The sequence below is a fragment of the Sorex araneus genome, chromosome 5, assembly GCF_027595985.1.
Source record: "Sorex araneus isolate mSorAra2 chromosome 5, mSorAra2.pri, whole genome shotgun sequence".
In the NCBI taxonomy this organism is placed as follows: domain Eukaryota; kingdom Metazoa; phylum Chordata; class Mammalia; order Eulipotyphla; family Soricidae; genus Sorex; species Sorex araneus.
In genome coordinates, this window is record NC_073306.1 from 56,970,997 (window position 1) to 56,993,265 (window position 22,269).

Sequence of the window (22,269 nt, forward strand, 5' to 3'; positions counted from 1 at the left end):
GGCGGTGCTCAGGGGACCATATGGGATGCTGGGAATCGAACCTGGGTCGGCTGCGTGCAAGGCAAACGCCCTACCCACTGTGCTATCACTCCAGCCCCTCTGAGGTAAATTTTTATGTTAAAATGTGGGGACTGGAGAGGTAGTCCGGCAAGTAGGGTACTTTCCTTGCATGCAGCCAACCCAAGTTCAGTCCTCAGCACTGCCAGGAGTAATTTCAGAGCCCAGAACTAGGAGTAACCCTGAGCATCACTGGATATGGCCAAAGTAAACAAAACTAATGTATGGTACTTCTGGTGAGTTGGATATTGAAGGCCAAGATTCATCCAAGAAGGATTTGTGTTTCAGGTTTGTATAGCCAGATACGTAGCAGGGCACTTTGCTAAAACATGGAATCAACTATCTGAAAGAACTTCAGTTTTTCATCTCTTTAGACATTTAAATGGTGATCTCATATATAATGAGTCCTTGAGAGTTTGCATTTAAAATAGACGGTTTGCCTTCTCTTACATGACAGCACAGGCCTGCCTTTTGTTCAGTTAAATTCCTCTTACACCCTGTGTTTGTTCATGTTACAAATATTTACGAATTGCATGGTCTCTGCCTGGTATTGTTCTAGATTCGAGGAATGGATGGATGGATGGATAAAGTAGATTAAAAATTCTACTTCTAATGGAGATTAAATTCCAATGAAGGGAAACAGATATTTAAACCATCAGCTGTAGGGCCGGAAGGACAGTACAGAGGTTAAGGCACTTACTTGCTTGCTTGCACCATCCCTTGTTCAGCCTCTGGGATTGCCTATAGTCCCCCGAACACTGCCAGGTGTGGCCTGACACTCCCCCTCACCCCCCTCATCCCCACCCCTGCCCCCGCCAAATGACAGATACAATGTGTTAGAAGGTGATTAAGACTATTGAAGGGACTGGAGAGATAGTACAGTGGGTCGGGTACTTGCCTTGCACATGACTGACCTGGGTACAATCCCTGGTACCCCATATAGTCCTCCAAGCACTGCCAGGAGTGATCCCTGAGTGCAGAGCCAGGAGTAACCCCTGAGCATCGCCAGGTGTGTCCCCAAACCAAAAACAGACTATTAAAGCAAAACTATGGCATGTTAAGTGGACTCAGGAATAGGTGGGTGTAATTAGGAGTAGACCTCAAGAGAAGACGACCTCAGGCTCTTCAGTCAAGACCTGATGGCTGAGGACGTGATAGCTAAGGAGAGAACATATCAGAGAGAATGACCACTGCAAAGTTCCAGAGATGGGGGTGTGCTTGAGACAGTCAAGATAATGGGGAATTGAGTGGGACAGGAACAGAGTGAACAGGGAAAGGGACAATGGAGGAGGAAGTTTTACCTGTCTATGATGTTTTAGCAGGTGTAAGGACTCTGTCATCTTCTTTGACTGGTCTTTACTTGTTCTTTACTGATTGCTTGATTGCTTAGATAAAATAATTGGGAGCAGAACAGAAGCAGAGGAAGTTCTGACCAGTAACAATGAATATGCAATTGTAAACATTGTTGTTTTGCTAGGTGGTCCTAGGAAGCAAGATGTTTCACCTTCTGCTATTATACTATGGCAACAACTTGATTTTTTTTTTTTTTTTAAGGGAGAGGGGTGTTGTGGCTTGCCTGACCATGTTCAGGGCTTACTTCTGACTGCGCTCTCAGAAATCGCTCCTGGGGACTGTTGTGTGCAAGGCAAGCCCTTACCCACTGTACTCTATTCGCCCCCGGCAACAACTTCATTCTTAATCAGATTCCTTTGATTCAACCTGTGTTCAGTTCCCTAAGCGTATAAAGGCGTCTTGGGACCAACAGTGAAGTGTAAACCACTGTTTCTAAAATGAATTACACTTTATTTAGGCTGAAGTTGATTTTAGCATCTGCTTAATATTTAATGTTGTAAGAGGTCAGAGCAAATAGTACAGCAGGTACTTCCTTTCTTGTCTTACATGTGGCTGACCCAGATTTGATTCCCAGCACCCCGTATTGTATCCAACACAGTGCCAGGAGTGATTCCTAAGCACAAAGCCAGGAGTAAGCCCTAAGCACCACCATGTGTGGCCCCTAAATGAAAAATTACATAAATAGAATTTGGAGTATTCTGGCTTTTCAAAACTTCTTGATGATCAACCCAGCCCAGTTACAAAAGAGGAGCAGTTTCTAGTTTTAAAACTCTGCACAGACAATATAAATGTTGGGAGTCCAGAAATGTTGGTAAAGTTTATTCAATTGAATTTATTTTTTGGGGGGCTGGAGAGATAGCACAGCGGGTAGGGCATTTGCCTTGCACGCAGCCGACCCGGGTTCAAATCCCAGCATCCCATATGGTCCCCTGAGCATGGCCAGGGGTAATTCCTGAGTGCAGAGCCAGGAGTAACCCCTGTGCATCGCCAGGTGTGACCCAAAAAGCAAAATAAATAAATAAATTTTAAAAAATGAATTTTTTTTTTTGAGGTCTTCCTCCTAGTGTTTTGGTTTCTTTTCCTGTTTCTTCTTTTTGGGGAGAAGAGGCAGGTTCAGCAAGGAGAGCTCAGGGACCAGAGTGTAGATGCCCCGGGCATAATTGAGGACCACTCACTTGCATGATATGTGCTCTAGGGCCCTTTGGGCTGTCTGCGTCCCCTAGGTAAGGATTTAGAGGCCAGTTGACTTTTCCCACCCCCTTCTCCAAATTAAATCTACTTCATCAAGAATTTTGTGGGACTGGAGCACAAGCAGATAGGGTGCTTGCCTTGTATGTAGCTGACCCAGGTTTGATTCTCAGCACTGCATATGGTCCCCCGAGCCTGTCAGGAGTAATTCCTGAGCACAGAGTCAGGGTAACCCCTGAGCATTACTAGATGTGGCCCAGTAACCTAAAAATCAATACATAAAAATTAAAAAAGAAACTGTTTTCCCCTTTCTAGCTTGCATTTCTATGGGGAGAAAAAGACCAAACCACTATTCCTGAAAACCAGAGTAGATGACTCTTATCTGAATCATCTCAGAAGCTTACTCAGAAACAGAATTCTCCTTGTAGTACACCCACTCACCTGATCTCGAGGGCTCCAGGGAAAGTCTGCATTTTGGACAAGTGTCCCAGATGAGGATGCTCAATGTTCTACTATCCCCTGTAGCACCAAAACAAAATAAAGCAAAATTGAAAATTCTGAATCCCTGTGGTGTCATCCTGGTTTTAGCTTTTTGTTCTTGTTTTCATCTACAATCTGTGTCTTCTTTGTCACAGGACTCCATAGTTAAGGAAAGCTGTTGGACTCGAACCCTTAGCTGCTCTTTATAATAGATACCCTTTACCCTACTTAGTACAAGTGGCTCATGTTCAGAGATTGCTGGTGGGCCTTGAGAGTTGTTTGTCCCGTTCTCTTTATACACACTATCTCACCTTCATTCCAACCCAGTTAGGTTGGCACTACTATTATGCCCATTTTACAGACGAGGAAACTGAAGTTCAGAGAATCATCTAGTAATTTACCTAAGATCATACAGCCAATAGATGATGGAGCAGATACTGAAACCCAAGATTTTTGTCCCAAAAGTCTGTGTTCGTTCTACTATGCTTTCCTGTGGGTAGTTTTACTTTTTGTAATTTATTTCACATTATCAATTAAAGAAAATGAATATACTTTAATTTTAGAATAGAAGTTTTTTTAACTCCACACCCAGTTTTCTATTTTTCTTTTTTTTCTCTTTTTTTTTTTTTTTTTTTGCTTTTTGGGTCACACCCGGAGATGCTCAGGGGTTACTCCTGGCTCATGCACTCAGGAATCACTCCTGGCCATGCTCAAGGGACCATATGGGATGCTGGGACTCAAACCTGGGTCAACTGTGTGGAAGGCAAATGCCCTACCTGCTGTGCTATCACTCCAGCCCCACACCCAGTTTTTTATATCATCTCCTTGCATTAGTTTAGTACTTTTATGACAATTTTTATGAGCCAATATTGATATTATTACTAGTCCATATTTTATTCAGATTTCCCCCCCGCCTTTTTTTTAAATCTAATAGCCTTCTATTCCAAGATCCCAACCAAGGTACATTATGTCTTTATGTCTTTACATTTATGTCTTTACATTATGTCTTTATGTCTCAAATTTCTTTTGACTGTGATAGCATCTGGCTTTCCTTGTTTGATGAGCTTGATGATTTTGTGTGTGTGTACAAGTGCGTGTGTGTACAATTTGATTTTGTTTTGGGGTCACAGCCAGTGATGCTTAGGGGTTGCTTCTGACTCAGCCCTCAGGAATCATTCCTAGTGGGATTCGGGGAACCATGTGGAATGCTGGGGATCAAACCTGGGTTGGCTGAGTGCACAGCAAGTGCCTTACCTGCTGTCCTATCTCTCTGGCCCCCAGCTTGATGATTTTGAGGAGTACTATCAAGTATTTTGTGCACTATATTTAGTTGAGTTTTGCTGGTATTTTTCTTATTAAAAAAAGTTTTGTTTTTGTTTTGGGGCCACACCTGGTTATGCTTAGGGGTTACTCCTGGCTCTTCACTCTGGAATTACTCCTGGTGGTCCATATGGGATGCCAGGAATTGGACCTGGGCTGGCTGTGTGCAAGGCAAATGCCCTACCTGCTGTACTCTCACCAGCCCCAAAACATGAGGTTTTATTTTTTTTAATGCATTATTATAGTTTTGATTCAGATTGCAGATTATATACAGTTCTCAGGTGGCGCAGGAATGTAGAAATTGAGTTGACACCTCTGTATATATTGATGGTGTACTGGTAGGAGTTGGGAGTTATCTTAAGTGATCTTAAGTTATCCTTGAGTTCCCAAAACTTGAAAAGTTACTGCATTTATTCATTTATTTATTCATTTTCTTGCCTCCATTTATTTTATGTCCAATTAATGTTCTGATTATTGCAGATACATGTATGAATAAGAATCAGGAAAGATATAACAAAAAAATAAAAAGAAGTAAATAACTGGTGATGAAAGAAGACTATAGGCCATTTAAAAAAGTTATGAGGGGCCGGAGTGATAGCACAGCGGGTAGGGCGTTTGCCTTACACACGGCCGACCTGGGTTCGATCCCCGGCATCCCATATGGTCCCCCAAGCACTGCCAGGAGCAATTCCTGAGTGCAAAGCCAGGAGTAACCCCTGAGCATCGCTGGGTGTGACCCCCCAAAAAAAAAGTTATGAAATGTATGGAAAAATATTTATTTGGGTGACTAAATTTTTTTTTAACTTTTTTTTTTTTTTTTTTTTTTTTTTTGCTTTTTGGGTCACACCCAGCGGTGCACAGGGGTTACTCCTGGCTCTGCACTCAGGAATCACCCCTGGCGGTGCTCAGGGGACCATATGGGATGCTGGGAATTGAACCTGGGTCAGCTGCGTGCAAGGCAAACGCCCTACCCGCAGTGCTATTGCTCCAGCCCCCTAAATTTTTTTTTTAAGGAAATAAAAGTTTTTGTGGACAAAAGTAACAAGTACATAAATTAAAATTCTTACGGAATTTGTTAAAATTTGTAAGGCCGGCTATTCATTCTTCATTAAGAGAAGGGCTTTTTTCCTTTTCTGGTTACCGTCAGCAGTGCTGAGGGCCCTGTACGATATTGGGGGTTGAGCTCAGGTTCCACATATGCAAGGCATGTGCTCTTACCCCTCTCAGCTGTCCCCTAGTACATGATGATGTGCTTTGATTAGCATGACTGAAATATTTGTATCTCCATCTCCATATTGTGTTTTCCAGAAGATGCCCAGTTCCCAGATGCTATTTGCATGTGGAATCTCCATAAGGATGGCACAGATGTTACTTAAATGATGATTCTAAGTTTTTTCTTTGTTTTTCAGCCACCCCTGATAGTGTTTAGGGTTTACTCTTGGCTGTCTATTCGAAGGACCATATGTGGTGCCAGGAATCAAACTGGGTCGGCAGTATATAAGGCGATCACTTAGCCTCTACACTATCCCTCCGGACAGACTGGTCTAAGATCTTTGTTGGATTAGCTCCTTTTCCAACCATGGCCCTTCCTGCCCTCAGCAGTGCTCAGGCCTTACTTCTCACTCTGCCTTCAGGGGTCACTCCTCGGGAGGCTCAGGGACCAGATGGGGTGCTGGGCATTGAAGCCCAGTTGGCCTAGTGCAAGGCAAACGCCCTACTGCTCTACTATTGCTCCAGCCCCCCTTTTGTTCATGCCTGTGTATCTAAAATCATTCTCAGGTCCATTACAAAATTCTAGTTGTTTTGGGTGTTCTACAAGTGACCCAAGGAGCGTTATTTTTTTCTTTTGTTTTTGGACCACACATGGTGTGCCTCGTAGTTATTCCTGCCTTAGTGCTCAGCACTTGCTCCCTGATGGTGCACTGCCAGGTTTCAGACCCGTCTCCCATAGTAAGCTGTGTGCTCCAGCCCTTTGAGCCATCTCTTGGCCAGAAGTGATATTTTTAAAGATATGTGTATCATTGTAATAATGGGGGAATGGGGGGAGGGAGTATAAAACAATCTATAAAAGCTTCCTCTAATATTGTATCAATGAATTGTTTGATGTCAACCAGTAACTGTATAGCCATGTTTGTTGGCAGCTAGGGAATAAGTAAAAGAAAAGGGAAGTTTGAGTGAGGGAAGGCTGAAAAACAAAGAAATAAACTATCTGGCTTTTCTGGTTGGATCTATAACAGAATTCTGACTTACCTGCTTGGGTTCAGTTTAGTTCAGGGCATGTATATGTATGGTGTCAGAATTATGTGCACTCTCATGCATGCAGGGCTTGTACTTTTCCCCTGAGCCACATCTCTGGCTCAGGAAATAGTTTTTCGCTAACATAGTGGAATCTGGGGCAAGAACAGTAATACAGTGGGTAGGGTGCTTGTCTTGCAGGCAGCTGACCTTGATTTGAGCCCCTGTATCCCATGGTCCCCAGAGCACTGCTTGGAGTAATTCCTGAGTGCAGGGCCAGGAGTTATCCCTGAGCATAGCTGGGTGTGGACCAAAAACAAAACAAAAATACGTAGTAAAGTCTTCTAGGGAGCCTCGAGGATCATGCCTGCACCCTGTGCCCAGTGCTCAGATTGAAGCATACAGATTACCCCTTCCTGTGCCCCCCTTTTCTCCCCTTGGAGAATCTTGAACCCTGCAAGGCAATGGACAGTTCTGGCAGAGATGCTGAAGAAGGCCATGCTTATTTATGCAAAAACATTTGTTCTAACCCAACTTAATTCTCTTGTTTCAGACTAAGTTAAAGAGCACACTTAGCTGAAAACAAATTTTAGAAAGTCAGGATTTGGGAATTTGTAATGACTTTGCTAAAGAGTTTGTTTGCTTCCTACTTTCTTTAAAATAAGCTTTACAGGGGCCAGAGCGATACAGATGATAGGGCATTTGCCTTACACGTGGCCAACCTAGGTTCCATTCCTGGCATTTCATATGATCTCCAGAGCTCAACCAGGAGTAATTCCTGAGTCCAGAGCCCTGAGCATCACTGGATGTGACCCGAAAAGATTTAAAAAAAAAAAACCATTATATTTTTGTACTTTCTAGATATCTGTGTTTTAGAATTACCTTCTGTAATTATTTGCCTTACTGATATTAAGTTGAAGATACTTTCATTAGAAGAGTAATCACTGTGTTTCAAGTAGATTCCAAGTGGTTCTTAATTATAGACTTTGGAGACCATCTTGGTGGGATTTTTCCCCTTAGTGCCAGGGTTGGACCCAGGATTTTATTCATGCAAATCAAGGGCTCTACCATTGAAATGTATTTCCAGCTCCTCAAGACATTTTTTTTTGGGGGTCACACCCGGCGATGCTCAGGGGTTACTCCTGGCCCTGCACTCAGGAATCACCCCTGGCGGTGCTCAGGGGACCATATGGGATGCTGGGAATTGAACCTGGGTCGGCCGCGTGCAAGGCAAACGCCCTATCCGCTGTGCTATTTTTTTTTATTTTTTTGGTTTTTGGGTCACACCTGGCGATGCACAGGGGTTACTCCTGGCTCTGCACTCAGGAATTACTTCTGGCGGTGCTCAGGGGACCATATGGGATGCTGGGATTTGAACCTGGGTTGGCCGCATGCAAGGCAAACGCCCCACCCACTATGCTATCACTCCAGCCCCCCGCTGTGCTATTGCTCCAGCCCCTTCTCAAGACATTTTGAATAATTATTTTCTTTAAGATATTTACAGCCCAAGACAGACTTTATACTCATAAAAGTCTGTATTCTTTTCAGATTTCCCTTTCACTCCCCATTTTTCAAACCATAAAGCTGTGAAACATGCTTTTCTTGTTCCTAATACAAAGTACTATGTAGAAAATCAAAGCAGATCAAAGGAGTTAAATTTTAACTCCAGTGGTTTTTCTTTAAAGGGTCTCTCTGGTCTCCTGAGTTATAAGTGCCAGCCTGTCCGCTTTTGCTCTTAAGGTTTTCTGATTCAGATGTTAATGTAGCGTTCTGGGAAATGTCTCTCCAAATTATTCTTCTCCTGACCTCTGAACTCTTGCTATCAAGGTCAGTCACTTCACACACTACCATAATGACAGCTCTATCTAGCCAAAGACTTGGTCAGTTTCCCAAGACCCAGCTTAGATCCTATCAGCAAAATTGTCGCCTCTCTCTCCCTCTGCTCCACCCTCATCCCCTGCCCCAGTCCCCTCCCCCCCACCAACTCAAAGTTCCTCACTATTAAGAAAGTACCCACACAAAAGAAAGGGAGGTGGGTTTGTGGGTTGATCTGGTCTATCTGATCGGATTTTGCCCTCAAGGCCAGTTTTGTGTGGGAAGGATATGCACATGTGCCTTCCATCGAGCTACCCTGAGAAAGTGCGTCCCTGTGGAGTTGTTAATGAGAAAGAGAATGTCTAGGAACCCCTGTGCCTTTATTCATTCTTTAATGCCCCCTTTAGCATCATAACTACAAAATAGGATAATTTGAAAGCAGCTAGGGGAAAATTTTTGTCTAGTTTGTTGCCAGTGAAGCAATTTAGAGCATATCCCTTTAAAAAGCAAATCGTACACCAAAACATGGAATTTCATGAGCTAAGTAGAGTTTGTCAAATGCTTTTCTGCTGGATTCATTGGCATGCTAGTAATTACCATGGTTAAATTTTATATGCTCATAGTTTTCTTTTTTTTTTTTCCCACTTACTTTGGGAGGAGGGTAGGGTGTTGTGTAGTACACTCAGCTGTGCTCACGATTTACTCCTGCACTCAGTGATTATTTCTGGCAGGGCTTGGGGGACCATATAGGGTCCAGGGATCAAACCCAGACTGTGTGCATTTGACTATCTCTTTCTCCTCACGTCCCTAAATTTTACCACTTTTTATTTTATTTTTTTTTATTTTTGGGTCACACCCGGCGATGCACAGGGGTTACTCCTGGCTCATGCACTTAGGAATCACTCCTGGAGGTGCTCAGCAAACCATGTGGGATGCTGGGAATTGAACCCGGGTCGGCCGCATGCAAGGCAAATGCCCTACCCGCTGTGCTATCCCTCCAGCCCCTAAATTTTACCACTTTTAAGTTACTAGTTACTAGTGTTAGATTTCTCTTAACTTTCAGTCATGAGAACTGTTTGCAAACCACTTGTGTTCCTGTTAAGTCTTTCTGTTAATTTTTTTTCTGTTGTGCCTGAAACTGTACCTGGGACTGCGCACAAACAAGATAAATCCTTGGCCACTGAGCTGTATCCCCAGCCCTATTGCTGTCTTTCTTAAAGTGGTTTTGTCCAAAGTCCAGAAGGTGGAACAATTTTTTTCCTTTAATTTTTCAGCATGTTGGTTCCGTGACCTGTGTAGGTGAGAATAACTAGGGCAGTGTTTGTATATGCAAAATACTGAGTAGTACTTTTCAGAACCTTACTTGAAGCGTTGTCAAGGAAAACCCACTCTGAACCTTTGTCCTATCAATAAAGGTTACAGTAGTCTTACAGGGACTGAAAAGATAGCCCAGTGGTTAAGGTGTTTGCATGAAGTTGACCCAGTTGGATTTGCAGAGTATCATATGGCCCCCTGAGCACTGCCAGAAGTGAACCTTGAGCACAGAGCCAGGAATAAACGCTGAACCCTGCAAGGTGTGCCCTGAGAATAAAACAAGAAATCACAAATAATTTTATACATATACATCATCTTATACCAGAGACATAGTGCAGTGTGTAGGGAGCTTGCCTTGTACACGGCCAACGTGGCTTCGACCCCCAGTACTCAAGTGCCCTGAACATCACTGGGTGTGGGCCCCCCAAAAGCAAAACAATAAAAGCTTTATATAGAATGTATGTATGCACAGGAAAAAGTCTGAATAGAGTTAGTGTTAAGAAAAATAAACTTGGAAATAAGAGTGACCAATGACTGCATACCTTTTTGATGTCATTTTGGAACATGCCCAACAGGGTCAAAGATTTACTCCTTAGCTTTCTACAACATTGTTCTCAGAGTCTAGTTCCCAAACAGCAGAATTACCTGAGAACTTGTTAGAAAATTACCCATGTCCAGTAACTTGAAGACCACGTCTTTCTGTTAATATTGTCCTGTTGTTTGAATTGGGGCCTTGCATTGTGTTGTGACAAGTTCTCCAGCATCTTAAGTTTGAGAACTACAGCCCTAGTTGTTGTTTGTGACACCTTAGTAGTGAATTAATAATACTCATTACTACTGGTGACAGTATGGCAACGTAAAAATAATTTTTAATCATACATAAAATATAGGCATTCCCCCTTAAAACTAAGGTTCTTGTTTTCTCTTGAATTAGTTGAGTTGCTCTTCTTGTCCTGGATTCTGTGTGAATGGAAACCACAATTGTGGGAATGGTATAAAAACAAACCAGAATTTGGAATTGCTTCACTCTTTTATCATTTATTTTCTTTGCAGAAACAAGATTGTCTTGTAATTCTGTCACATGTGAAATTTGTAATTTCATAGAGACCTTGGGAAACATCTGAACCAATTAACAACGTTAGGGAATGTTAGTTCTGTGTGTAGGGTCCCTGTCTGATTATCCGGTTTCCCACAGCTGTCTTTTTGGCTCGTGCCTTGTTTTGAAATTTGCTTCATTGATTATATCTATTATATGATTAGATGGTCTTTGGTGTATTAGGGGCATGGGACTATATGAAGACAGCGATTGAGTCTGGGAAATAGGCTTGAGGACTATGTCCATCTAATTGATTGTTTTGGGGGAGAGAGTACAATGGGTGCTTTCTTTGCACGTGGCCCACCCAGATTTGATCCCTGGCATCCCATATGATTCCCCAAGAACCCCCAGGAGTGATTCCTGAGTGCAAGGCCAGGGGTAAATCCTGAGCACCTCTGGGTATAGCCCCAAAACAACAACAGCATAATAGTTTTATTTGGCTTTGTGGAGATTAATGAGAACTTAGATATGAGCAATATCCTTTCTTCCTCTACCTTTGTGATTTAATGAAAATTAGATAAATATTTAGAGACCCAGCGTGCCTCATTATTTTGGAGACAGGCAAAGAAATATCCTTGTGAACATAAAATCTTCTCTTGTAAGTTTTCTTGAAGAAAAGGACGTTTAATTCCATAGCATGTCTCTCTGGTATTGATGTACTTTTAATTGTGGAGTATCTGCTGGTTCAGAGTGTGCCATAGTTTGCTAGAGTTCCCACAAATTGGTCCTAAGGTGGTAGGAGTTTTTAATAAAGATTTAATAAATTGTGTGAGTTCATCAGAGTTACTGTATGGAATTCATTACATGAACCTAGTTGTGGTTCTTCAAATTTAGGATCCGACATTTTATCCATCACTAGTTTATATAGAATTCATTTTTTAAAAACAAACTTATTTTCTGAGTCAGAGATGCTTAATGGGCTGGAGCACGTGTTTTGCATGCAGGAGGCCCAGGTGTGAGCCCCAGTGCTGCGTGGACAAAGCTGGAAGAAGCCCCTGAGCACTGCCAAAGGAGGCTCAGAAGCAAAAAAAGGAAACAAGCCCTTGTTACTGGATAGTCATGGTTTGGTTGTTTCTTCTTTCTATCCTCCTTTTTTTGCCACAGGAAGCAGGATTTATGGGGGTGAGAGAGGAGAGGAGCAGGGCGTCAGAGGGTCAGCCCCAGGGCTCCTGGGAATGTGAAAGCCGCCACTTATCCCACCATTTATCCCGGCAGAGCTGAATCACTATGCCATATTCCCGGCCCATATTGATTCCCAAAGTAATAAAATGTGTCCAAGTTGTAAGTTATGCACAGTGCAAACATTTTATACAGGGGTCATAGAAAATTCCGTACTGAGTGTCATGACTTCTCATTGCTGAACTGGGTAGAAGTGATACGGCGAATTCCTTTGTTGTAGGTTTGTTTTGTGGGGGACACATCCATCCATGCTCTGGGCTTACTCCTGGCTCTGTGCCCAGGGATCCCTTCTGCCGGAGCTCAGGAGACTGTATCGGGGTCTGGGTACTGAACTTGGTTCAGGCACAGTGAAGGCAGGTACTGTGCCTGCTCTACTATCAGTCATACCCCATCTGTCAGATTCTGTGCCTTCTTTCCTGCTTATAAATTGTCTTCTTGATTGTTTTTCTCATTCCTTTAAGAGCCAGTGCTCTGCTTAAGTAATATAGCCCTCCTAAATGGAGAGGGAGATTTCTTATTTTTATTTTTTAAGAAGTAGAAAAAAAGGTGGGCTGGAAAGATAGCTGGTAGGATGCTTACCTTGCACATAGCTGACCCGGATAGATCCCCAGCATCCCATATGGTCCCCCCAAAACCTCCAGTAGCAGCCCTTGAGCATCACTAGGTATGGCCCAAAAGAAAAGAACTAGAAATAAAGTTGATTGAAAAGAACTAATCTCTAAGAGGGAGATTTCTGTGTCTTGCCAGTGCTTAGAAATATTTTCTTTTTTACACTTTGCTTATAAATTAATGGAGGAGCACAATTAAGTTAACTTTTAGTGTAACACTATTATTTATCAAGATAGTTAAATTAGGGACTGAAGTTGACATTTTCATTTGTGACATTAAACAACCTTGGAATGCTATACAAAGGATTACTCTCATTGCTTGGGATTACAAGTTAGAGGGAAAGGTTTTGGCTTTCTAAATGAGAAAGTCATTTGAGAAGTCATTTCAGAAATCCCCTGCCTAAAATAATCGTTCAGAATTAACACAGCATTGTCACTGGTCCCAGTTTACCTTCGTTTAGACCAGAGAGCCAGGAGCAACAGGTCATGAATTTGGGGTAGTGTGTGACCCAGAGCCTTGTGGAGAGAAAGAGGGCCTAAGAATAGCCGTCTGTTCAGTTTGCTTCTCTCTCCATTTACTCCAGGTCTGTAATTTACATAGTTAAATTTTAGGAAGATCATCCTCTGGGCCAGAGAGAGAACTTAATGACCCGCCATGTGTTTTGCATGCAGGAGGCCTGTGTTTTAATGCCTGACACCACATGACAATCACAGAGCACAGATTCAGGAGTACGCCCTGAGCATTCTACACACACTCTACAGTTTATCTTCAGTTTTCAAACACTGGAATTTTTTGTGGGGTGAGGTGGGGCAGCAGGTCATGCTTAGTAATACTCAGGGCTTACTCCTGGCTCTGTCCTCAGGGGTCACTCCTGGTGGTGCTATGGGACCATTTGGGGTGCTGAGGACCAAGATAGGGGGGCTTCACGCAAGGCAAGAGCCTACCCTCTGTGTGCTTTCTCTGGCCCTTGCATCTAATTCTGTGTAGCCATTGTTTGTTTTGTTTTGTTTACAAATCATGTTCAGTGTAATTGATTACCTTTGGGGGGCTTAAAGTGACTTCTTTTTTATATAGATAGCTGTTAGTCATATAAAAATATTTTCATAGTGTAGCTTTTTGGTCATTTTGTATTGGAGCCACCCCTAGCGGTGCTCATGGCTTACACCTGGCTCTGTAGTCAGGAATTACTTCTGGCAGGGGTCCGGGAACAAATTATATGGTTTGATTCTTTTTAATTCTTAGAACTACTTTTTGAAGGCAAGTGCTATTGATATGTTATAAGTAGGGAAACTGAGGCAGGAGAGGTGTGGTAAATGGCCTGAGTTTTACTTGTTATTTGGGAGGACTGGAATCTGACCCTTGGCAAATTGACTTAAAAGCCTGCAGTCTGTTTTGAGGGTGGGCAGAGGGGTGGCTCCTTTTGGGTAGTACCTGGCTAAGCTGAGGGAATGAAGTGAGGTGCTGCTCCCAGCTCTGTGCTCAGGGGTCTTTCTTGGCAGTGCTTAGGGACATGTGGTGCCAGGGATCCATCCAAGGACTCCCAACAAAGCCTGTGGACCTATGCAAGGGTTTTGAAATTGGATCCCATAACCTTTGGTAGAAAGGGGATGCAATACTAACTTGGAGCAGTTCACAGGGCTGAGGAGATACTAGAGCAGGTAGGACACTTGGCTTTGCACACAGCCAACCCGGGTTTGATCTCCAGTACTCCACATTGTCCCCCAAGCCCACCAGGAGTGATCCCTAAGGATAGAGCCAGGAATAAGTCCTGAGTACTGCCAGGTGTGATCCAGAAAAAAAAAAAAATAGATAAGTAAATAACTGGAGTAGTTGAACTGCTGTACTACTTGGGGTTCCTTCTTGGGGTTCCTTCTGCGTACGATTTTCTTTGAGAAACGGATCCTGCAGCTTTAGCAACAACAACAAACATTTCAGGGGCTGGAGCCACAACGGGTAGGCCGCTTGCCTTGCACATGTTTGGCCTGGGTTTATTTCCCGGCCCCCCATATGGTCCCCTGAGCCTACCAGGAGTGATCCCCAAGCAGAGAGCCAGGAATAAACCTTGAGCACCTCCAGGTGTGACCCCCAAACCAAAGTAGTAACAATAATATTCCAGTGCTTACTGACGCCTAGGTATTGAGACAGATTATTCTGATCTTGAAAACTAAATGTAGCCTGTGGGATTAGGGATTGGGAGCAAATAATAATTGCTGTTTCAGAGACAAAGCAGCTGTGAAATATCATGTTCCTGTGAGATATTCATGATTCTCTCATTTTTTTTTTTTTTGTTTAAAAATTTGGTCAACACAGCCCAAGGTCCCAAATGGGCTACTCTTGGTTTCATTGAAATGCCTTTGTATTGAGCCTTCAGAACCAAACAGATGCGCTCATCTTATGCTAGAGAGTCCCATAGCTAGTGCCCAGAGACTACTAAGTTAATGTCTGATTCACAGTGCAAACAAAAATAGCATCTGCTTCCTTTTCACTTATGTTTGGCAACAGCTGTGTAAATTGTGCCCAGGTATTTAGTCTTTTTGTATCCCCAAATCCCTTATATTCTGTTCTCTGTGCTTTCTATTAAGCTTATTAAAGGGATGGTAATGAGAGCCAGCATTCATTGAGCATCTGCTTTGTACTAGGAGCTGTGTTGAGCTAGATGTTTGAAGTTATTGTTTAATATACTCACACTAGCTGGGGCTGGAGAAATAGCACAGCCGGTAGGGTGTTTGCCTTGCAAGCGGCCGATCCGGGTTCGATTCCCAGCATCCCATATGGTCCCCTGAGCACTGCCAGGGGGTAATTCCTGAGTGCAGAGCCAGGAGTAACCCCTGTGCAGTGCCGGGTGTGACCCAAAAAAGCAAAATAAATAAATAAATAAAATACTCACACTAGCTGTAGGAGATAAGTGCTCATTCCTAATTCCAGACAGAGGAGCAAAGTAAGCCTGAGAGAGATTAAATGACTTTCCTCTAACTCGGGTTTCTCTATTGTAATTATAATAGAAGTATAAATTGACGTGTTGATTGGTTCCCTCTAACCCCCCATATCAAGCCCTCAGATCGAGTTTGTTTTTCCTCCTTCTGTTCTGTATCCCTTATGATACTGGTTTTGTGGCTCTGGGAGGGAAAATCAGTTCATAGACCACCTTCCTGATGGTGTGATGAGACCCCGAGTCCTAACTGTGCTGTTCACGACTCCTCTCAGGGTCCTACCCTTCCCCCAAAGCTGGAGCGACTCTGGTTGTATACAAGGACCTGCTGGTGCTGTTTGGTGGCTGGACGCGGCCAAGCCCTTATCCCCTGCACCAACCAGAGAGATTCTTTGATGAAATACATACCTACTCTCCCTCGAAAAACTGGTAAGACACAAAGATAAGTTTTAGTTGGAAATAAAATTTCTTATTGTATTTATTTTATTTGGGGTACATGGGGGTTTTAAGTGGTGCTCAGGAGGCCTGAGCCGACAGGCACCCCACCAGAGCCAGAGGCTGTGATGCTGCTTGGGGTCACACCCAGAGGGGCTTGGGGCCTGCAGGGCTGGGGCATGGACCCTGTGTACCAGAACCAAACCCACACAGCTGGACTATCACCTGGCCCCTGACTTATTGTACATGGATGGACTCCTTATTTTCTCTGTGTGTCCAGGAATCTCCGGCAGTTTGATTGATGAGAACTACGGACTTCTTCTCCAAGGAGAAATATTTACATATGCACAAATTTTTGCCTAGTTTTAAAGTGTTAGCCGGTGACCTCAGAATCTGAAAGTACCCTTAGTTTGAAGAAGACATTTATAGCGCTTTCTTGAAAAAATGAGAGAACCAGATGAAGAACAAGGTTCTCTTTAGTTTGGGCTGCTAACACCCCAGTTGTAAATCCAGATGATTCCTTCCTTCCTACTGTTGTTCTCAACACTGCTTATTTTTCAAACCCGTCTTTTGTTTGATAATCATTGCTTGATTGACACCAATGCTTGGACTAAGTCGGGACTTTCGGCTGTACTAATCAGGGTTATAGAAAAGAGAAGTGGAGGGGGTGCGCCTTCAGCAGGCGGGGCTGGCGCCCACCACAGCCTCGATAGAAACCCTTTTTCGTCTTCTCATCTCTCCACTCTACCTCTGAGCCAACACACACTTTGAGAACTTGCCAGTGAATATGGCCTTTCTGTTGGTTAGTTCGTTTTTAGTTTTGGGCCATACTCAGCCACTGTGCTGGAGGCTGCGGCAGCTCTCCGCTCCGGGGTCACCCCCGACAATGCTCAGGGAACATACAATGCCAGAGATCCAGCCAGGGTTGCTCTCCTGGAGAACAAGTGCTTTCACCCCTGTGCTATCCCTCTGGCCCTGAAAGTGAGTGTGGCTTGATCAGGATTTTAGAAAAGTCGTGAATGCCTTAAGTCACCTCCCCCACCACTACTTTTGAGCCTCACTTGAATGTGCTCAAGATTCATTTCTCTTCACTCAGGAATTATTCTTGGTGGGGCACAGGGGACCATAAATAGTTCTGGGAATAAGGCTGGGGTTACAGCATGCAAGGCAGGAACCTTACTTGTGGTACTATTTCTCTCGCCCCTAGCCCTCCTTTCCTAACCTGCTATTCTGTCTGTTATTAGCAGTTTGTCTGTATGGACGGTGATAAGATTATCACTTCAGATGGATGCCCGGGCTGGAGAGAAAATACAGTAGTAAGGCAATAGCTTGCACGAGGCCAATCCAGGTTTGACCCTGAGTACAGAACCATGAATAAGCTGCCCCAAATAAAAAAAAAAAATACATATACGCATATATATACATATATATATGTGTGTGCCTACTTTAGTTTTTCCACCTTGAATATATAAATGGACCAGAGAGAGTACAATGGATAAGGCATTTGTCTTGCATGCAGCTGACCCCAGTTTGACCTCCAATGCTGCATATTGTCAATACTGCCAAGAGTGATCCCTGAGTAAGCCAGGAGTAAGCCCTGAGAATTGTCAGGTGTGAGATGTGTGTGTGTGTGTGTGTGTGTGTGTGTGTGTGTGTGTGTGTGTGTGTGTGTGTGTGTGTGTGTAAGTTGCTGACTTCTTGGCTTCCCCTTTTCTTTCAGGTGGAACTGTATTGTGACCACCCATGGGCCACCTCCCATGGCCGGCCATTCCTCCTGTGTGATAGATGATAAGATGATTGTCTTTGGAGGCTCCTTAGGATCTCGACAAATGTAAGTGTATTTGGTTTAATCTGTCTGTGTCACCTTGAAGGTCCATATTTCTGAGAGTAACAGATCACAAAGTTGAATAAGGGGTGGGAAGGCAGCTCAGGGTACCTTGAGTTCAATTCCTGTTCCCGCCTAGCCCCTGAGCATTACCGAGTAATGGCCCTGGTGGCCCCCAGGTACTCCAGCAGCACTGAGCCTCGGACCTGAGCACCAAACCACCAGGCCTGAATTGCCGAGAATGGCCCTACTCACCCCCAGCTCTGTTGGGTATGGCTCTTCTCTATAATAGTAATAATAAAAATAATAATTTTTAGGGCAGGGGAGATAGCACACAGGCCTCGAGTAGTGGCTGCATGTGGGGGGCCTGGGCTGGCACCGTGTTGTTCTCCAGGCACTGCTGTGTGAGAGCCTGTACTGGCAGGGGGCCGAGGGACCCGAGAAGCGATGCGTCCTTGGGCCCCAGCATTGAATGACTGGTCCAGTTGGCAAAGAGTTCCCAGGAGTGATCCCTAGGCCCTGGTTCCTTGAGCACAGCTTGGGGCACCAGCTAAACAATGGCCAAAAAAAAAAGGGGGGGGCGCTAGAGGATAGTACAGCAGGTAAGGTGCTTGCCTTATACACAAAGACTGCCTGGGTTCAGTCACCATGCAACTCATGTGATCCCCTGAGCCCTCCAGGAATGACCCCTGAGCACAGTCTAGTGTGCCACCCACCAAAAAAAAAAAGAAGATGTTAAAGAGATAGTACAGGAGATCAGGAACTTGCCTTGCATGCAGTCACTTTAACAGTGGCCCTAGTTCATCCCTGGCACTTTGGTCCCCTAAACATCTTTAGACATCACTCCTGAGTATAGCACCGTGGAATGTGCTCTAACTTCTTGCCCAACCTCCCCCCACCCCCCCAAACGAAAAAAAAAACTAAGAAAAGGTAGCTATTTCTGGACATACTTTTTTTTTTTTTTTTTTTGCATTTTGGATCACACCTGGAGATGCACAGGGGTTACTCTGGCTCTGCACTCAGCAGTTACTCCTGGCGGTGCTCAGGGGACCATATGGGATGCTGGGAATCGAACCTGGGTCAGCCTCGTACAAGGCAAACGCCCTACCTGCTGTGCTATCGATCCAGCCCCCTTCTGGACATACTTCTAATTAATCCAATTACATCACTCTCATCCTCGCATTCCATTTTCTGATCACCTAGAAAATTAAGTTGAAAGACTTTCTCCATAAAATCAGGACTGTGTAGAGAATCTTCTGGTCCCTGATTTTCAGTGGGATCAGATTCTAGTGGTACTTCCTATTTCTCCCTGTTTCAGAAGGCCACCTCCTAAGAAGCAGAGTGTTTTTACCTTCTGCTTTTTATGATCCAGTATATCTCTTTGTCTTTTTGTTTTTGTTTTGGGGCCACACCCAGCAGTGCTCCCGAATCACGCCCGGCGATGCTCAGGGGATCCTCTGGGATGCCAGAGATCAGACCCAGCTTGTCCGTGTGCAAAGCAAGCGCACTCCCTGTTGCACTATCACTCCAGCCCTCCAGCTTATGCCCTTTAGGACTTTAGAGAAGGAGAGGGGTAAATTGACAGGATAAGGCATATGGTTTACTGTCTAAATGGGTTGAGTTGGGGGAAAGAGATAGAGCAAAAACACTGTTAGGTCTGACACGCTTCTGTGAGGTTTTTCTCCCATCCTCTGGCCACAGTTGACTAGATGAGACCACAGCCCAGGGCCAGAGCAATTCCGTGAATGGCTGTCTCAGACTTGGCAAGAGTGGCCGTGTCCTCGCAGTCTGAAGAAACGACTCACGGCTCAAATCCCTTTTCCTTATTTCACTCTCCACCTGTCTCTTTATAAAAATCTTTTGAGTCACCCTCTATGTGAGGGTACTCTATGTGAGAGGGTTTGGGATTTAAGGTGCTGTATGTGTGAATAAATGACTTTCAGGAGGTGACCCTAAAATAAGAGAAACTGCAATCCAGGGTCATCTTTGCTCTGCCACTCCTGAAAAGGCTGAAAATGTCCATTTGTCCTTGATAAAACTACTTCTTTCTTTAGCCTGGTGAAATTACTTTCTGTGGGTAGAATTTTTATGTCCTGGATAATGCTGGAGTTTTGTTGGGGGGTTTTTTGTTTGTTTTTGTTGGAATAATTTTTTTCTCCTGTAGTTTTTGCTCTTGAAAGACCTTATCTGTACCTAAGTCATTTCCTCCTGTCACCAATTATTTTTTTGTTTGTTTCTTTTTGGGGAGAGGGCTCAGCCAACTGTGCTCAGGGACTCTCCAGCCTCTGTGCTCTGGGGTGATCTCTGATACCCCATAGTTTGGTGCCAGGGATTTAAACCTGGGTTGGCAGCTTGCAGTGCCTTATCTTCTGTACTATCTCTCCAACTAACTGTTTTTGTTGTTGTTGGTTTGGTTTTTGGGCCACACACAGCAATGCTCAGGGGTTACTCCTGGCTCTGCACTCAGGAATCATTCCTGGAGGGCTTGTGGGACCATATGGGATGCTGGAGATTGAACCTGGGTTAGCTGTGTGCAAGGCAAGTATCCTACCCATTGTATAGCCCCCGAATGTAATTCATTTGTATTAGCTCATAAGGTGTAAGTGGTGCTCCTGGCTTCATCCTAGCATCTTTGTCTTACAGGAGCAATGATGTCTGGGTTCTTGACCTTGAGCAGTGGGCCTGGTCCAAGCCGAACATTTCCGGCCCCAGTCCTCATCCTCGGGGCGGCCAATCTCAGGTGTGCAGTCATTAAGATAACTGTTCAGTACTCTGTAGCCTCTCTCTGTTAGGACCTGAGAGGGAAGAGGGAGTCAGGTAAGATGCCATCATGCATAAATAAACCAGAGAATTTATCATTCTTTTGTGCTGGTATTTTTCAACCTCTGCTGGATTGTATTTACGCATAGCAAATTCTATTATGCCTCTCCCAAAGCACTGCTGTTTCACTTCTCGAGAGAGCTCTGACTTTTATGTGGCCGGTGTGCATGTTAGTGATTTGATGAGCAAAAATTGCATCTGTTCGGGTGCACCAGTAATTTGTTCCCAAGGCTCTGAATTGGCCTGGTTTGGGAGAATGGAGAGCGTGGGGTCACCCGAGTGCTCTCACTTGGGAGTTGGGCAGATTAGGCTATTTTCACACACCACTGGGGGCCAGGAGGTCAGGTGCCTGTGTCTTTGTCGGCTTATTTTCTGTTTCTTCCTCTCTCCAGATCGTCATAGATGATACAACTATTTTAATCCTCGGAGGGTGCGGCGGCCCCAATGCTGTGAGTAGGGGTGATGTGCAGCCCCTGCACTTGCTGCTTACCGTTTTTCACAAGACCATTTTTGTGTTATTTCATTTAGAGAGTGCACTTCCCACCTGGGCGAGGATGGAGCGCAGTGGGCTTGTTCTGAGCTCTTATTTTTTTACAGGGAGTTTGCTTTTAATCTGAGACATCTGTCTCTTAATCTATGTTCTTCTCCTCTCTAGATTTGCTGCCATTTATCTTCTTTTTTCTCTTTCCTTCTTTCCGTCTTTCTTTCTTTCTTTCTTTCTTTCTTTCTTTCTTTCTTTCTTTCTTTCTTTCTTTCTTTCTTTCTTTCTTTCTTTCTTTCTTTCTTTCTTTCTTTCTTTTCTTTCTTTCTTTCTTTCTTTTTTCCTCTTTCTTTCTTTCTTTCTTTCTTTCTTTCTTTCTTTCTTTCTTTCTTTCTTTCTTTCTTTCTTTCTTTCTTTCTTTTCCTTTCTCTCTCTCTCTCCCCCCCCCCTCCCTCCCCTCCCCTCCCCTCCTTCCTTCCCTCCCTCCCTCCCTCCCCCACCTTCTTTCCTTTCAAAGGAGGGGTAAAGCTAAAAAAGTAGTGCTGCTTGCCAGAGTTCACCTGGAATTTTAAAATGCAGGATCAGAAAGTTACAAACATGTATCGTCTGCCCTCCTATCCTTTTCCAATAGAAGCATGTGCTCGTGTGCGCGCATGCGCGCGCGCACACACACACATTCTCCCCCCCCAGCCGCAGGCAAAACTCAGAACCACTTAAAATTCAGAACCACTTGACTCTTGTCTCTCTCACACACACAGAGCACAGTTTCATATGTCAGGCCAGTGGCAATATATTACTAAATGAAGACATGAACAAATAGGCGAAGACTTTGCTTTTCTTTCTGAGGAGTCTACAGACTCTAGATCAGATGGTACAGCTTTGAGAGTTCAGGTCTTTGTGTCTTCTCCTCTTCCTGACTTGTTACTGGTCCTTCTCTACAGCTGTTCAAGGATGCCTGGTTGCTGCACATGCACTCAGGTCCCTGGGCCTGGCAGCCTCTGAAGGTCGAAAATGAAGATCACGGGGCTCCAGAGCTCTGGTGCCACCCGGCTTGTCGGGTAAGTGGCCACCAAATGGAGCAGGAGAGGCCCTAGAGGCCAGATCAGCTTAGATTTCTGAGCAAGTGTGTATGG

At 44.2% G+C, this 22,269-nt stretch overlaps 1 protein-coding gene across 1 annotated transcript in view; it reads left to right on the forward strand.

Moving 5' to 3' along the window:
• The window catches only part of FBXO42 (F-box protein 42), a 75,130-nt gene that overhangs the window by 46,861 nt on the left and 6,000 nt on the right, over window positions 1–22,269 (forward strand). The window contains exons 5-9 of the mRNA XM_004603369.3: window positions 15,851–16,004; window positions 17,731–17,841; window positions 20,479–20,575; window positions 21,048–21,104; window positions 22,078–22,194. Coding sequence (XP_004603426.1) covers window positions 15,851–16,004; window positions 17,731–17,841; window positions 20,479–20,575; window positions 21,048–21,104; window positions 22,078–22,194 — 536 coding nt within the window. The remainder of the gene's footprint in view (window positions 1–15,850; window positions 16,005–17,730; window positions 17,842–20,478; window positions 20,576–21,047; window positions 21,105–22,077; window positions 22,195–22,269) is intronic.